Source organism: Macrobrachium nipponense, chromosome 46 (genome assembly GCF_015104395.2).
Source record: "Macrobrachium nipponense isolate FS-2020 chromosome 46, ASM1510439v2, whole genome shotgun sequence".
Taxonomy (NCBI): domain Eukaryota; kingdom Metazoa; phylum Arthropoda; class Malacostraca; order Decapoda; family Palaemonidae; genus Macrobrachium; species Macrobrachium nipponense.
The window spans coordinates 30,103,246-30,117,862 of record NC_061106.1 but is presented as its reverse complement, the minus strand read 5'-3'; the positions used below and the strand labels follow the sequence as shown (position 1 = coordinate 30,117,862).

The 14,617-nt window shown below is 38.8% G+C and overlaps 1 protein-coding gene across 1 annotated transcript in view; it reads right to left on the bottom strand.

The window, feature by feature from the left end:
- LOC135214859 (period circadian protein-like) overlaps positions 1-14,617 on the bottom strand; it is a 178,037-nt gene that overhangs the window by 14,844 nt on the left and 148,576 nt on the right. Inside the window, 3 exon segments of the mRNA XM_064249279.1 lie at positions 2,859-3,010; positions 7,633-7,833; positions 8,027-8,247. Coding sequence (XP_064105349.1) covers positions 2,859-3,010; positions 7,633-7,833; positions 8,027-8,247 — 574 coding nt within the window.

The window sequence follows — 14,617 nt, the reverse complement described above, 5'->3', positions numbered from 1 at the left end:
AAAGACATATAAAGTTGCTTCTAAGATATCTGTCTACAATTCAAAATACAAAAAATAATCTCATGGAGTTCTGACAATAGAAAATTTGCTTAAAAACAGAATATAATTCTTAACGAAAAACAACATAAAACCTAAGAATACAAAAAAATTAAAGAGTCACTATAGAAATTGTATTTAAAGGCTTTTATTGTGTAGTATTCCAATTGTAATAATGCCTGAATGACTGAGAAATTCATATTATCATAACCTGCATTCTAAAAAACACTAATGAGCATTTTGTTTGTTAAAATTTAACAGATCACTTGAGATTGCAAAAATTAAGTATTTATTTTCTAAATACACATAAAGCTGTCTGAAAGCATGTATGTATCAGTACCATACTGAAAAGCTACTTACAAGCTGGGATAATATGCAGTCCAAAAATTACAACAACAGGAAAAATAAAGAAAAATCATTAAAGGCATATTAGAGAAGGTCCAAGGTGTCCCCTCATTATATATTAGCTTAATATTTTAATGAAATGTGTTCTAAAATAAAGAAAAATAATCAAAATACATTAATTGAACAGACACACTTTAAAGCCATTACTTTAATAATCATCACTTTTGTTAAAATTTAGGATACAAAACTGTATACATATATATAAAATAGTATGTAAAGGAGAAGTATGTGACAAGAGTCCAAAGTAATAATACCTTTACAATCGCGAGAGAGAGAGAGAGAGAGAGAGAGTGTTACCATTATAATACTAATAACATAGACTGAGAGAAGTCTCCAGATCCCCAAATACTATACGTAAATGATGTTACTGATTCGGGCGCAAACATCAGGATTTCTTGATTATGGCACCTCCCTTTCTTCAAGTGAGAACGATATCATGCCAGTGCTTTCTACTGTGGTCCCAGAGGTTACCATACTTGACTCTGAATAGTACATCATGTACATATCTGAGTACAGATTACCTTAATCTCTAATCAGATTTGTACATGATATATTCATGTACTTACGGCAATCCCTAGGACCACAGTAGAATTCACTGGCATGGGTCTGTTCTCAGTTGAAGAAAGGGAGATGACATCACCACCCTCTACATAATAAAAGGCTCACAGAATGCTAAGCCTTTTATTCTAAAAAGACTTATAGCTACGCTGAGCCTATTGCTTTTGTATCTCCCCAAGGACCCTGTCTGATAATTATTGGCTTTGCTATTTCAAATAACTGAAGTCCAAATGAGAACTAACAGTAACTGGTAACAATTAAATATGAATGCCTTTACCGCATTAGTCCCAAGTAACCTCTTTGCCTGAATGTATATTTGTTAATTACAAATATAAATGTAGAGCTATCAAAGATAAGAAGTCTGAATAATTGTACATTTTAACTCTACAGTATTCTAATGGGAAGAAAAGTGTAAGCCAGACCTAACTACAAACACATCAAGTGATATGATGCCCCTTAGGAGCTATGTATAATTTTATTATATTCAGACTAACAGAAAGAATTAGCTGGGTTATGTGTGACCTATCATACAAATCTAATTACTGGAATGCCTGTGACCTCCATTGACTCTGGTGTCAGTTTTCCAGTTGAATGCCTGTACTTTATATTGTTACGTTGAAAAATGGAGCACAACTAAAAGAAAAAGTTAAACTTGCACTAAATAATAAACAGAAATTGTTTATCACTATACTGATGTCATTTAACATTACTAGAAACTGAGAGCATCAAGACAAAATAATGTACTCCCCTTTCCGAGAAAGACTAGAAATGAGAGTAAAAAATAATTATAAGGCCAAGAACATTAAATGCATGAAATACAAGCCAAAAAGGTCTGAAAGCGCTCTTTCTAAGTTATGTATTGGACCACAAGAACACTAATTCCAGCTTTGGCTGTATACATGGAAGTCAAATATCTAAAGGATATGCTTGTGTGAAATGTTTTATAAGTATATAGAATAAAAAAGATTGTCAGGTCATGCAAAAAATTCAACCGTGAAGAATAAACTGTCAGTATTCAATAGTGGCTAAAGATAAAATTTCAAAATAATTTTGACGTTCCCAAACTCTTTGACCCTTGATTTACCTATGACTTACTGTTAGGAATTGTTAACAGAGTTGAAAGCTAAGTTATTAACTAAAGAATTAAATCTTGAGTGGTCTTCACTGGCTTACCACTACATAGCTACCAACAAAAAGAAAACATTTAAGTCAAGGTAGTACAGCTGAAAACTAAACATCAACAAAACAAAAAAAGAAAAATCATAACTAGATGGAAGAAACAATGGATTAAGGGCAAGAACCTCTCAGACAAAAAAGAATCAACAAACAAGGTGTAAGGAAAATTTACTATGAAAACCACATTTAAAACTTTACTCTAAGTGAGAAATTCTGTCATGCAATAATATAACTAAGGCATCCCCGCTGTTGGCAGCATCAGTTATTGGTGCTTGTCTAGCAATGATGACAACTGAATTTTCTGTGCCAATGTGGCTGATTTTCACCTATCAGTGCTAATAAGCTAGGATCAGCGCTATTATCACCAATTTTCAGTTATCATCTCGCCGTTGGGAACAGAACCCCCACCGATAACCAGGGACTGCCTACTAAAACTTTACCCTGACTAAGATGGTGAGATCACCTGAGAGATATCTCAACCACTATGGAAACAGGAGCTTAGTGAATACATACTGAAATTGTCAGCCCCTTCAAACAAAGCATTAAGCTCAATAGAGAATGGCTTCAAATACATAAACATATACTATTCTCTCTACATTAAAACGAATTGATAATACTGTACATGGTCAGCACAATGCATAACTAAATATGTCATCAAACAAGGAAACAAACCCTACAAATACCTATACCTGGATCCCGCTACTCTGGGCCCTTGGTCTCCAATAATCATTTTCTCCTGTTTCCCTGGCGACCCAATGCTCTCTGCTTCGGCCTGAACGCTAGTAGACTGCGACAACTGCGACACCTGTGATGAGGCACGGCGATTCTCAATATCCTGTGAGTTTATAGTTAAATGATCAACAAGAATAAAATCTACAAAATTAAGATTCGCCAAGATCTAAAGAAATAATGAAAAGTATTAAGGAAAATGGCTAAATTAAAAAATGAAAATAAAAAGGTATGCTTAATAGCCAAGTACAATTCTCAACCTTGAAACTACAGCTTTTTAAATTTACACTACCATATTCTATATGGTGGCTACTGACCTTTCACTAATTGAAAAGTTTGCAATTTAAAGATAAGTAGTTAGTATAAGATACAAGTAAATGTGATATTCTAGATATGTAATGCAGCTGTGAATTCATACTGCAAAACTAAGAATTACCGTACATCTATTTTCAAGTTTGAATGATACACGATTCACTATGATCACAATGACAAAATGTTGTGTGACTTAATGAGATACCAAGACAAGAAATGTTTAAATCTTGAATAACCAATCTGATCTTTATCCTGATGGTTGAAGCGAGAGGATTCCTCTTCTTCCTAAAAGAACTCACAGACAGAAGCGAGAGGATTCCTCTTCTTCCTAAAAGAACTCACAGACAAAGCAAAACTATGACATATAATACATATCTATTTATTGTAAAGGTGGGAATAACCTATATAGCTCCATTTAACAATCTTTCCTTATTCAGCCTCATAAGTGAAGAGCAAAGAAATAATCATGTACCTCAAGGCTAATTCTTTTTATAATAAGATACGTACAACGTTTAACCCTTAAACGCCGAAGCGGTAAAAAAAAAATGTCTCCCGTGTGCCGGAGACGTTTCAGAGTGAGCGCGGGAGCGGAAAAAATATTTTTTTCAAAAAATCATAGCGCGCTTAGTTTTGAAGATTAAGAGTTCATTTCTGGCTCCTTTTTTTGTCATTGCCTGAAGTTTAGTATGCAACCATCAGAAATGAAAAAAATTATCATTATCATATATAAATAATGCGATATATGATAGCGCAAAAATGAAATTTCATATATAATTGTATTCAAATCGCGCTGTGCGCAAAACGGTTGAAGGTAACAAGTTACTTTTTTTTCGTTGTAATGTACACTAAATTGCAATCATTTTGGTATATAACAAATTGTAAAACGATAAAAGCAACACAGAGAAAATATTATCACAAAATAATGCATGAATTCGTAACGCGCAGACGTAAACACATATTTTTTTTCAAAAATTCACCATAAATCTAAATATTGTCCTAGAGACTTCCAATTTCTTTCAAAATGAAGAAAAATGATTGAATATTACTATACTGTAAGAATATTAGCTTACAAATGCAGTTTTCGACCATATCTGACGAGTTAAAGTTGACCGAATGTCAAATTTTTTTATATATATATTTTTTTATATGCAATTATTTCGGAAATAAGAAAAGTTACAACTTTCAAATATTTTTCGTTTTATTCTACATAAAATTGCGCACATTTTCATATGTAAAACTCTATGAAATGCCTAATATGAAACGGAGCAAATATTCCGAGAATGGGACTTACGCATTTCGGAGATTTGTGGCGGAGAATCCGCGCGCGGAGGGAAGGAAAGTTTTTTTTAAAATTCACCATAAATTTAAATATTGTGCTAGAGACTTCGAATTTGTTTCACGATGAAGATAAATGACTGAATATTACTACACTGTAAGAGTTTTATCTTACAATTGCGTTTTTCGACCATTTCGGTAGAGTCAAATTTGACCAAACGTGGTTTTTTTTCTATTCATCGTGATTTATATGCAAATATTTCGAAAATAAGAAAAGCTACAACCTTCAACTATTTTTTGTTGTATTATACATGAAATTGCGCACATTTTCATATATGAAACGTTATGTAACGGCTAATTTAAAATGGTGCAAACATTACCACAATCGCACGTATGATTTTTCGGAAGAGTTACCGCGCGGACGTAAAGAAAATGTTATTTTTTTTCATAAATTCACCATAAATCGAAATATTGTGCTAGAGACTTCCAATTTGTTGCAAAATGAAGTTGAATGCTTGAATATTACTAGAATATAAGCGTTTTAGCTTACAATTGCGTTTTTCGACCATTTCGGTAGAGTCAAAATTGACCAAAGGTTGAAAATTTGTCACATCATTTTTTATATGAAAATATTTCAAAATTGATAAAAGCTACAACCATGGGTTGTTTTTAGTTGTATTGTGCATGAAATTGTGCACATTTTCATATATAAAACTTTATGTAACGGCTAATTTAAAATGGTGCAAACATTACCACAATCGCATGTATGATTATTTTCGGAAGAGTTACCGCGCGAACATAAGGAAAACGTTTTTTCATAAATTCACCATAAATCGAAATATTGTGCTAGAGACTTCCAATTAGTTGCAAAATTAAGTTAAATGATTGAATATTACTAAAATATAAGAGTTTTAGCTTACAATTGCGTTTTTCGACCATTTCGGTAGAGTCAAAGTTGACCGAAGGTTGAAATTTTGGCACTTATCGTTATTTATATGAAAATATCTCAAAATTGATAAAAGCTACAATCATGAGTATTTTTTTGTTGTATTCTACATAAAAATGCGCACATTTTCATATATAATAATCCATGTAACGGCTAATTTAAAATGGTAAAAAAATTATGTCAAAGTGACGAAATAATTTCCGAGATGTGTCACAGATACTTTTTAGTGCGGCAAGAAAGAAATTCGCGCTTGCGCGCCTGCGTAACGATTGTAAACAAAACAGCACCTTGATCCGTGAACTCCCAGCATCCCCCAAGGCGCGTGATTCAAGAGTTTTCAGCTGGTAGGCCTAAAAGTATTTTTCCGCGAATTTTTAAAAAAACTTTTGTATGTCGACGTAAAATACATCCAGTCGGCACCCGAGAGACCGAAAATGTCAACGTAAAATACGTCCAGTCGGCGTTTAAGGGTTAACATTGTGCAGACAGGTGAACACCCTACAGTTAAGCTTTCTAATACCCAGTGGTGCTGACTATGAGCTGAAACATGGACTTCTTAATCTTATTTACAAGTAGCTTTTATCCTTTGTTGCACTAATTGTGACAGATTTAAATCCTTCTGAGCAGCAAATGCTGTTACTAGTGATTTGCTAAGTCTCTGTTACACAATATTGCACTCATATTTCTTTTACTATGGTTTTGAATACTCACCTAAATGTCTATACATTTCAAAGCTGTCCCTTTTCCAGAAGCCCTTTCCTTTCAAAAATTTGTATATGGGGACCTATCCAGAAGTCTCTGGGTCACTAGAGAACTATGTATGTATAGTATTTCACAAGAGGCAATCTTAAGTAGTGACCAAAACTAAATTATAGTAGGAGGAATCAACTTGATCACAATCTATAAAATATAAGTCAGGGGATCACACTGTCTAGTTTCTTAAGTTTACAATACTGTTACTTCTAGGTTTCTTCACTTAGCATCTCTCTTCTCTTCCCGCCCATGTCCAAAATTATTTGCTTTCTTTCATCTAAAGTTAATAGAGTACTATTTTACTTTTCACATTGTTTGCTACCAGCATTTCTGTATCTTTCAAAACTTATCTAGTAAATTATACACATTTCAGACTCAGTGCATAAAAGAGAGAGAGAGAGAGAGAGAGAGAGAGAGAGAGAGAGAGAGAGAGAGAGAGAGAGAGAGAGAGAGAGAGAGAGAGAGAGAGAGAGAGAGAAAAGCTAACAAACTTAGAGTTGGATGATCATGTGAAAGCTAAAATACTTAATTTCCTCCAGGAATACAATGTATCATACATTTATTACTTCTAAGTCTATTAAACTATTTACAATATTTATGGATATATTTGAGTAACCTGTACGTATATGTATTTCTTACGTACTGTACATATTTAACCATACCATCGAATCATTCTAGACATTCATAGGGCTGGCTTAAAGAATTTATACTTAGTAAATAAAAGGTGAAAATTGTGCAAAAACTGAAAAGGTACAACAGCCAAGTGGAAGGGTACCATATTGAATGGATAAAGAGTAAAGACAGAAGGCAATGCACCCAGTGGCTAAACTGCATTGCAAAGAACCTTCAGTTTAGCCTACAGGGTACCATGTAAGGCAAACTGTAGGTAGTAACCCGCATGGGGAAATTACTTACGTAAATTCCAACACCTGGTGGGGGCTAGTTTATCTAAGGAAAGTTGAATTAATCTTGGCAGGATTAGCAAGAGCTTACTTCATTAAAATATGAAAAAATAAGCATAACGCATATCTGCATACTCCTTTCACATGTAAAAACCATGTATCTGCCTTCATTCTTAAAATGACCATTTGCTCCTCTCATTTTCAAGCCTACAAAGTCCTTACAACACATTAAGCACTTGTAGGGGTAATCATTCTCATATTCAACCAAGAAAAAACTATGAAAAAGTTGTCTCACATTACTGAGAAACCCACATTGTTCTTGGAAACCTATACTTAAACAGCATACCTCGACCCTGAAACAACCTAATTTGCTACTACAAATATGTCATGCCCTGTTTGTATTGTCCAAGCAGCATGAAGTTATATTTTGTGTGCTAAAGTAAAGTTCTCCATGTATGTATGTTTGACTAAACTAATTTTGCAATTTAGGTATGGTACAATGGAAACTATAAAGTTGCATATGTATTAATCAATAATTACCTTGGGTGCACAGCCAGGAGACATCTGATTAGCGTCTTCTAAGTACGAGCGAATGCTTTCGGCAGCAAGAGAATGAGTACTTATTAGTTTTCCAGACGCAGATGCATTACTGCCACGAGCAGACCCAGGTTCTGCCTTCACTGAAGTAGCTTGGGAGTCTGGACGATGCAAATGAACAATTGGACGTTTTGTAGCAAGTCTCTGCAAAGATACAACATATAACTGAAACTGAACCATGTTTATTTTAAAATATTTAAAATATTAGCAATCCTAAATGGTTGACAACTTCAACTGTGGTGGACTATTATTCACTAATGACTACACAGTATAGCTGATTCTGATAGGTAAATATCAATTACCAATAGGGACTGGAATCCTGTTAAAATTGTCTTACCTTGCCTGTTTCTATTTCTTGTTCACTTTCAGCACCAGAACGTTTTTCTCCATCAGACTGTTGTGGAATAGACACTTGGCCAATAGGTGGTTGAACAACAGTATGCTGATAAACTACATTAGGAAGCATAAGAGGTGGAGCATTAAAGAGTGGAGGGCCTACAGGCTGATACATCACACCAGGGAAAGCACCCATGTATTGTAGAGGTACTGCCACACTAGCTGTAAAAAGTAAATGGAAAATATAAAACTACTTTTTTGCCATATCTGCCAAAAACATGGAGTACATGGAGACAATCAATATTTCATAAGCATTATAATTTATGGACTTTTCAAAAAAAAAAATTGGAAGCAGACCAAAAAAGATGCAATTCCTGCCCATTTCTGTAAGAATCATGACTCATATAAGAAGTCAAAATACCAATAACTTTACTTTCAATCTCCTCCAGAGCACAATGTCTGGATATAAATACAGAAAAAAAGCATACTTAAGTAGAGCAAAATTAAACATATGTATTTCTGAGCTAAACCTGTGTCACTCCGTGAAATGTCCTTATAGCACTCATTTCTAAGGTATAAATATTGCTAAATATATCAGAGAAAAAATTATATTGGATAATACCAGGATAAACCTGGTTTGCTCACCCCTGTATTAGGGTGTCGGTATAAAACTGGGGCGAGTGATACCATTACCAGAGGTTTCCTGCCATTTAGTCTCTTCCTTTGTCAATTTCCCTTTCAAACTAGGCGCCATACCAGCACCATCTACCGCCCACTACCGCTACTACTTGCGCCTTGATAGCCATTCCTTTAAATAGCACTGTCATGTACACTTGTGTCTTTGACTGTAACGACATTATTTTAGAATAAAATGAAATGCTATAATGCCAGGAATCTTCGGTATCTAAGTTGAGTACTGCAATTATCAATTTATGTTTGTAAGGGCAGCAAAATTAATCATAAGTATGTTTTAGTTGTATGTTACATAAACGGAGCCTAGCTTGCACCGCTCCCGAGTCAGCCATTACATACATCGCTACCCGTAACTGTACGTCGACTTCCAATTGGTCTCCTATACTAATTGTAGTTGCATTGTTATTGATTTTGCACTCACTCAAGAGTTACAAAAAATGGTAGATATCCTGATGTTTTATAATAGATATCCTGGCGCGAGGATGATTCGGACCTACTTACACAAACCAAGGAGATTCCTCCTTGGTTTGGGAAGTAGGTCAGATGGATATTCCTTCCACTGGAGAGGCTTCTCCCCTTCGATTCGTCGGATCGGGAGTTCAGCCTATCTCCCTCCCCCCCTCCCCTCTTTTCCCTTGGTCTGCTTAAGGAGGATACCTCCTTTACCTTACCAGGCTGGAATTCCCTGAGGGAGGGGTGTAAGGCCCTTAGGGACCTTATTCTCTTTCATGAGCCTCCCTGGCCTACCTTGCCAGATCGTGATTGAAATCACGTCTCGGGAAGGTTAGGCTGGCCGCTCAGAGCCACCCTGGCTGTCCTGACCAGATCGTTCTGATCGAGAGAAGGTTAAGCCAGCTGCTCTTTAAACAGAATTATGTACTTATCTTTATCCTTATCCCCTCGCGCCAGGGCTATTGTATTGCGTTTATTATCATATAAATTATTGTATTATTGTATTATTGTAATCAGTGGGCAGTCGGTCTGTAAACCGTCAGCCCCTGTGATCGATTGGATCCACTTCTTACCGCAAGGTGTTCCACCTGGCCAGTCGTAGTGTCCAATTGATTTTGTGTGAGCCACCTCTCTAGACGCCCTCCCTCCCCCATTTACCTTGACGGGATGACATAACTCGCTAACGCTACTTCAGGTAGCCATCCCAGTCCTATCCCTTCTTGCAGAGGGGGTGGGGGGAAGTGGTTATAGTCGGAAGTGGTACTCCTCACCTTACGTAGTAGGAGTAGTACGATGGTACCTACCCAGACGAGCCCTAGTAAATTTCCTGGCTCGTTAGGACGGTATTAGCCACATACTCTCTTCTCGCCTTTCCTATCCCCAGTTCCCTTCGTCCTCTATCCGTCCGCCTCGGCGGATCCAGGATCCAGCAGAGATCGTTAATTATGCACATAACAAACACGATCCCTTTACGATCAGATTCAGGCTTAGGTTTTACCTATTCCCCTGTTTTGATCCCTAAGCTGGACCCGGGGGATAGAGAGATAGCATTGAAAGGGAACTGGGACCGGAACGAGAATTTTGTCTTTCCTATCCTCAGCCCTCCATACATTATCTATCCATCCGCCTCGGCGGGCCCAGGATACAGCGGAGATCGTTCAGTTATGCATATAACAACACGATCTCCCTTACGATCAGATTCAGACCTAGGTTTTACCTATTCCCCTGTTTTGATTCCTTAGCTAGACCTGGGAGATAGAGAGATAGTATTGAAAAGGAACTGGGACAGGAAGGAGCATAGATTCTGTGCTCCAGTTCAAAATTCATTTAATTAGTTTATTTATATTATCCTTTCCCGCCAGCTCCGACCCCGCCATGTATTCACCTCAAAGTCTTGTAATAATATATCATCGGAGAGGTTTTCTTAGTAACTAAGAATGCCTCTGCTAGCTCCTGGCCACTGCCACCGGGGTGGGGTGCCGGGGTATAAATGATGGCAGGGAGAGAGGCTAGGTAAGGATAAACAAATGTGTCGATTCTAGGTTACCTGCCGCGGTCAACTACCTGGCGTAGTACACCGATCAAAAACATAAAGCATATTTTAAAACAATTAAAATACCTTACATAATGCATGCCGCCACAATTTATTACGGCGATGACAATACAGAATGCAGGTCCCACCGGAGTGACCTCCAGCGGATCTACATGTAGTGATACTCCGGTATCGATTCTAATATTACATACTCTGCCAGATACATATCCGGCGAGTCCATACAAAGGTACTTATGTATCATTTTGTAATTACAGATGTTACGCTGTCAGAAGACAACCTGCACTGCAACCCTGCAGCAGCAGGGCAGACAGGAAGTATACCGCACTCACACAGGCTGTGCGGTCCAATGAATGACTTGTCGGTCTGGGAACCAGTTGAGAGGGAAGTCTGTTACAATCTGCCTTTGGAACTTCACTATCGAGATGGTAAGTACCAATTCATTGAATGTTTAGTTCACTGAATAAGATATTGTAAATAATTGGAAAGGTATTGAGATAGTTATCAATGTTTAGAATACTTTTAAAAGAGGATACTTTTTAAAAAGTAACTATCTCTTTCAGAAACTACCTTATCTACCCAAATGTGGAAGTATCAGCATCGGTACCAGTAGACTTGGCAGCCCCAATCATTGCCATGATCCACAGCAATCAACCTGGACCACGGACCAATGAAGGCCGATACCCAGGACAAAGGTAGACTACATGAAGCTTTTGGTAAACGGGCAAAAGGACTACCTTTTAGCTCGTCTCATTCTTCTTCTTCATTTTAGAGTTTACCAAGAGACCTACGACTTCGAAGGATAAGCCGGGGTCGGTGGTCCCTAAGGTAAACTGAAATAATCACTCATAGGTCTATTACAAGTCCCTTACTAAACATTACATACTGAAGGCTATTTGGGAAAGTCGTTCTAGTTCGTCATCAGCCACCAAACTGGTGACGAACACGACAAAATCTGTCACACACACAGGCAGGCATCGAACACAAAGGCATCTAAACCCAGATCCCAGGATCCCGGGTTTAACCCAACATGTTTTCCAGCTTGCTGAGGCAGGAGATGGGTATCCTGACTCAGCCCAATTCTAAATAACTTCACAACTCAGCTGTTCTCGAACATGTAAACGTCAGGTCAGCCTATTCAGTCGTTAGTGGAAGGACTGAAGATCTAGGAGACCTGGAAGTAAGGAGCCCCCCAACCCGGAAAGCCACAACTACTCCGGGTAGTACCAGACACATCCAATTGCGTCCCTTCAAATCAATATCCTTGGTGGCTACCAGCACAGGCCCTCTTCTCAGAGGGCATGCTGACGATTGAGGGCAGGGAAAGGAACCCAGCCAATAGGGGACTTCAAGTTCCTTTCACCGGGTCTCCAATTCCCTTGTTCAGGCTATGCACGCCTGATTGAGAACACACTGATCTGTAAAGACAAAATGCCTAAGGAAATGGTCATCTTCCCCAGAGACCAGGCTCAATCAGCCTGGGTTCAAACCCTGGCAGATTGGGAATGCACAAAGTACCAAACTGACACGCCACAATAATCCCTTCATGATTTTTGTGGTGCTAGATGGCACGTCCATTCCGTGTACCTCTAAAGTAGTAGAGATTACACTTCAGGCAAAAGCAATGGACAAATCAATACATTATATCAGAGAGACGGATTTACCATCTGTGGTCTCTCTGGGAAGAATGAAGTGCGGGGTAGACGCCCCAGCGACTTTCTTTGTAGGCATATTGAACTAAAATTGTGCTACGACGCTCTTCAGCGAGCTTTTGCCCAGACTCCCAGAAGCACTGGTAAAGGCGAAGTATGAAGCCAGAAGTTGCTTGACTAGGTCTATCAATTCCGCCACTATAGCGGAAATGACAACCTCGATCTATACAGACGAACCACGGTTCAAGATCCGGACAAGTCATTGCTTCACACCTTATGGTGCGATGTATATGATCTTGCAATAGCCAGGAAGAACTGCAGAAAGCACGTCTTGGCCGATGCGTCTATTCACCATGAACCTAATAGACTCATCAAAGCTTAGGTCTGGGGAGCAAATTTGTTCCTTGAGACCGTAAGGAATATAATCCCGGGCAAAGCAGCTAAGGTCAACCAGAGCTTGCGAGTTCGCTGGGGCTTCATCCCCAAGAGGAGATATGAATCTTCGGGAACACAGCCCACGGGCATGAAGGGAGCAAAGGGGTTCTAGTCTTTCTAGACGACGTAACCTCAAACATTGATACAAGCTGTTCCAGTAGGCCAACTAGGTCAACCATCCACCTCAAATGGTCAGCCACAACGGTCCGTGCTGCTGTAGAACTAGCCCTCTCAGCAGCACCAAAGCTCGGCTTCTTTACCTCTTCCCCGGCCATAAAGCCTCTGATAAGAACCAGGTGTATGTCACGGATACAACAGGTTCACAAGAGGTAGCCGAGTAAGAGCAACTTTCCGTAGAGCTGGCGGAAGGACTTCCGGCAAGGAACAGACTTTACAGGAAGCTGGCGCAACCGACTTTTGACTAACCAGTGAGACTCCTCAGGTAGGAGGAAAGCGGTGCTTATTCAAGAACCGCTAGGAATCAGCACTTGGTCGAACAGCATAGTATCCAGAGGTCGGTGCGGAGTAGGGAGAATGGCCCTCCTCCATCAACCGAAATTTATCAACATCCAAATGCCGGATGAGATAAAGGACATCTAAGACTTTCTGTAGAAGAAAGTAATTACAAGTGCAAATATTTAGAATTTCAGGGACGCTTCTCCAGCGAGTCCTTGAAGATTCAACCAAACAATGGGTAATATTAGACTTGTCTCATTGAAACACATATTCAATACGACAAGTCCCATATGCCGTCACAATACCTATAATCTTATAGATACTTACTATCCCGTTCCGGTAGCATGTCACTTCCGCCTTTTCCTAGGCTTCAGACTCGGCAATAGGCTTACGCCTTCAAGTAAGGCTATTTGGGCTTATCAGATCGCCCAGAATATTTACAAGATAGCGGAAACAGTAGTGCAACAACTGAGAACCCAAGAGATGAGCCTAGTAATCTCCCAGACGACTGGCTCATCTGTAATTATAAACGTCAAGGAATGTCTCAAGGCAACCATAAGTGATCATTTTTGGAATTCCTAGGATTCCAAATCACAAGGATCTCCTACACACTCCGACACCACGGTTTCAGTGCTTAGTAAACAATGGAACCTCAAATCTCACAACTTCCGATCCTACCGGGGAAAAAAGAAAGTAAATAGCAAGGCTGCGAGACACTTCCTCAAGGCAGACAAGCATCCCGGAGGAACCAGAAAGAGTTCTAGGTTCACTCCAATTCGCATCAGTAACAGGGACTCTACTAAACGCCAACGGAAGACTATATTCCGGGTTTGGCAGAGTAGAGCGACAGGGAATTACGCGACAGAGTTCCCACATCCCGCACAATTTACAGAGACTCCGTCCAGGGACAGAAGTCAAGAATCTGACAAAATCATCACCGGTATGGTCCCCTCCGCCAAGTTTAGTGGTCCATATGGATGCTTCACCAAGCGTTATGGGAGACTACCCCCAATAAGGAAACGCTCAGGACACTTGGTTCCTGACGCTCTGCTAGCTTCATAACAATGTTTGGAAGACTCTATTCTTAGTAACTCTCCTTAGAGAGCAGCTTTCAGCCAAGCCACATAATCGGGTCATGATAACAATCTTTCATTGACAACAAGAAACAGTGGCATCTGTCAGCAACTCACTTGGCAGGAGCAAGAACCTAGTGGCAGATACACTGTCAAGGACAACTCCGCTACAGTCGGAATAGTCCTTAGTCAACAGGTCATTTAGATGGATCAGTCAACAGAATCCAAATCTCCTAGTAGAATTATTGCCACAGAATCCAACCACAAATTACAATATTTCA